The 3,521-nt window shown below is 43.1% G+C and overlaps 1 protein-coding gene across 1 annotated transcript; it reads left to right on the plus strand.

Moving 5' to 3' along the window:
- Positions 1 to 431: 431 nt before the first annotated feature.
- LOC116747076 (cytochrome c oxidase subunit NDUFA4-like) lies at positions 432 to 2,001 on the plus strand. Its single transcript, XM_032618902.1, has 2 exons — positions 432 to 437; positions 1,656 to 2,001. Exons 1-2 carry the CDS (start codon positions 432 to 434, stop codon positions 1,917 to 1,919), a joined length of 270 nt encoding a protein of 89 aa, XP_032474793.1. The 3' UTR covers positions 1,920 to 2,001.
- The last annotated feature ends 1,520 nt before the right edge of the window (positions 2,002 to 3,521 follow it).

The following is a 3,521-nucleotide window of genomic DNA, read 5'->3' on the forward strand; positions in this document are numbered from 1 at the left end:
TGGCCACATCCTCTGGATAACTTGTACCAATTCCTGAAGGCTTAGTTTTTGCATTATACTTTCTTGAGAGAGTCTTTACTAATATAAAAGTTGGATTAAAAATTCCTCCCCCATGGTGCTCTGCACCCCCCACAATGTTACAAGGTACAGAGTTGACTTGCTATGCTTGAGACTTCTCCAAGGGCAGATGTTATATATCCCCAGTGCCCCTCATCAAACCTAATACTTAGTAGATGCTCAAGAAAATGTTTGTTGAACCAAATAAATGTACAATTCATAAAAAAATGCTTTGGCTACTATTCTGAGTGGGATAGGGAGCCATTTGGAGGGTTTGGAGCACAGGAGAGAGACACAACCAGACTTGCCTTTTCAAAATAGCACTGGCTTCTGTGTGTGGACTAAAGCAGGGAGCAGGAGAAGGTAAAGCAAGGATGGCAGTTAGGAGGCTATTTCAGTAAATCAGGCAATGGTTTTTGGTGGTTTGGACACTGGGAAGTGGAGGAGATAAGATGTATTCTGGAATTATTTTGAAGGTAGAGCTGCTGGGATATGTTGATGGGTTAGATATAGGGTGTGTGGATAATAGGAGTTAAGAATGACTCTGAAGGTTTTAGTTAAGCTGAGAGTCAGCTGGAGGAACAGATTAAGAGGGGGAATTGGGAGTTTTGTATTATTTTTGTGAACTCTGAAATGTTTATGAAATGTTTATGAAATATCACATAGAGATGTTGGGTAGGTGATTGGATATAACTGAAGGTCAGGAGTGAGGTACAGGCTGGAGATAATAAATTTAGGAGGCATCAGTATATCAAAGTCATTTAAAGTCAGGAGACAGAGGAGATCACCTAGGGAGTGAAAGTAGGTGGGGGGAGGTTAGAAGCCTAAGCCCTGAAGCATTTCCAAGGTACAAAGATCAGGGGAAAGAGGAGGAACTGGCAAAAGATTGAGTAGGAGCAGCCAGTGAGGCAGGAACAGAACCAAGAAAGGATTTCTGGAAGTCAAGAGAAAAGGCATTTCAAGAAGGGAGTCAAATGGTGCTGAGAGGGAGGAATTCCCTGGTGGCGCAGTGGTTAAGAACCTGCCTGCCAATGCAGGGGACATGGGTTTGAGCCCTGGTCCAGGAAGATTCCACATGCCGCGGAGCAACTAAGCCCGTGTGCCATAACTATGGAGCCTGTGCTCTAGAGCCCGTGAGCCACGACTACTGAAGCCCGCGTGCCTAGAGCCCGTGCTCCTCAACAAGAGAAGCCGCTGCAATGAGAAGCCTGCGCACCACAATGAAGAGCAGCCTCCACTCGCTGCAACGAAGACCCAACGCAGCCAAAAATAAATAAATAAATAAATTTAAAAAGTTGCTGAGAGGGAAGATGAGGAGTATTCATGATATGCAGGCACTGGGTGTACAAAGGTGAATCAGAATGCCAGGCACATAGTAGGTGTCCATGTACTTTTAATTGTAACAAAGTATACATAACATAAAATTTACCACCTTAACCATTTTTGAATGTACAGTTCAGGAATGTTAAGAATATTCACATTGTTGTGAAACAGATCTCCAGAACTTTTTCATCTTGCAAAACTGAAACTCTGCTCGGCGCAGAGACTGTTTAGTCCTGGGTCTTGCAAGTTTATTGTTCTCTCCGTCTGGACTCGAGGCTTCTGTCACAACCATCCTCCGCCTAATCATCGGTCAGGCCAAGAAGCATCTTAGCTTGATCCCCCTCTTCATATTTATTGAAGCGGGAGGTACTGGAGCAACACTGTATGTCTTGCGCCTGGCATTGTTCAATCCAGATGTCAGTTGGGACAAAAAGAGTAACCCAGAACCCTGGAAAAAACTGGGTCCCAATGATCAGTACAAGTTCTACTCAGTGAATGTAGATTACAGCAAATTGAAGAAAGAAGGTCCAGACTTCTAAATGAAATGTTTCATTATAAAGCTGCTTAGAATGAAGGTCTTCCAGAAGCCATCTGCACAATTTTCCACTTAACCAGGAAACATTTCCCCTCTAAATGCACGAAATCAGGGACTTCCCTAGTGGTCCAGAGGTTAAGACTTGGCACTTCCACTGCAGGGGGCGCCGGTTCGATCCCTGGTTGGGGAACTAAGATCCCACATGCTGCGTGGTACGGCCAAAAAGTAAAAAATAAATAAATAAACGCACGAAATCATGTTGGTGTATTGTGTTGGGGTTTACACTGCTTAATAAATAGTCTGAAACTTGAAAATAAACCCCTGAAACTCTAGACCCATTAAACATCTCCCCATTTCCCCCTCCCCCAGCCCTTGGCAACCACCTTTCTACTTTATGTTTCTATGAATTTGACTCCTTTATTTTATTTATTTATTGGCTGTATTGGGTCTTAGTTGAGGCACGCGGGATCTTTCGCTGCAGCGCACGGGCTTCTCTCTAGTTATGGCACATGGGCTTCAGAGCATGTGGGCTCTGTAGTTGCAGCACGCGGGCTCTCTAGTTGTGGTGCACAGGCTTAGTTGCCCCGTGGCATGTGGGATCTTAGTTCCCTGACCAGGGATTGAACCGGTGTCCCCTGCATTGCAAGACCGATTCTTACCCACTGGACCACCAGCGAAGTCCCAATTTGACTCCTTTAGATACATCATATAAGTGGAATCATACAGTATTTGTTTTCTTATGACTGGCTTATTTCACTTAGCATAACATCCTCAAGGTTCATCCATGTTGAAGCATGTGTCAGAATTTCCTTCCCTTTAAAGGCTGAATAATATTCTATTGTATGAATATACCACGTTTTGCTTATCAATTCATTTATCGATGGACACTTGGATTGCTTCCACCTTTTGGCTATTGGGAATAATGCTGCTATGAACATGGGTGTGCAAAGTCTCTTTGATACTGTGCTTTCAATTAATTTGGATATTTGTCCAGAAGTGGAATTGCTGGATCATATGGTAATTGTTTTTTTAATTTTGGGGGGAACTGTTTTCCGTAGCAGCTGCACCATTTTATATTCCTACCAGTAGTGTGCAAAGGTTCTAATTTTCTCCACATCCCAACCAACACTTCTTTTCTTTCTTTTTTTTTATAGTAACCATTCTAATGGGTGGGAGGCCCAGAAATTGTCATTCTTGACCTGTATAGCAGTTCCCTGGAAACCTTCACTTATAGGGCTTGTCTTTATTTGACCTGATTCAGAGCTCTCTCAGGTCAAATAGCCTTTTAAAAAATAACTGGTGAAAACTGTTTAACATCACAGTTGCCCGAGGTGGTGCTAACAGCTGGAGAAAACAAGTTGACCAAAAATCATGAAAAACTGGGAATAAGATATCCAGAGGGACCTTGAAAATCTCTGACATACTTCTGGGAGTCTGGAGGGCCATATGCATGTGCAAGTGCTGGGCTGCAAGCATGCCAAGGAAAGAACTGAGAAGGCCCTAAGCTTTCAACTCTGGGTGATTTTTTTTTTTTAATCGGAGTATAGTTGATTTACAGTGTTGTGTTAGTTTCAGGTGTACAGCAGAGTGAATCAGTTATACATAT

This window comes from Phocoena sinus, chromosome X, assembly GCF_008692025.1.
Source record: "Phocoena sinus isolate mPhoSin1 chromosome X, mPhoSin1.pri, whole genome shotgun sequence".
NCBI classification, from domain to species: domain Eukaryota; kingdom Metazoa; phylum Chordata; class Mammalia; order Artiodactyla; family Phocoenidae; genus Phocoena; species Phocoena sinus.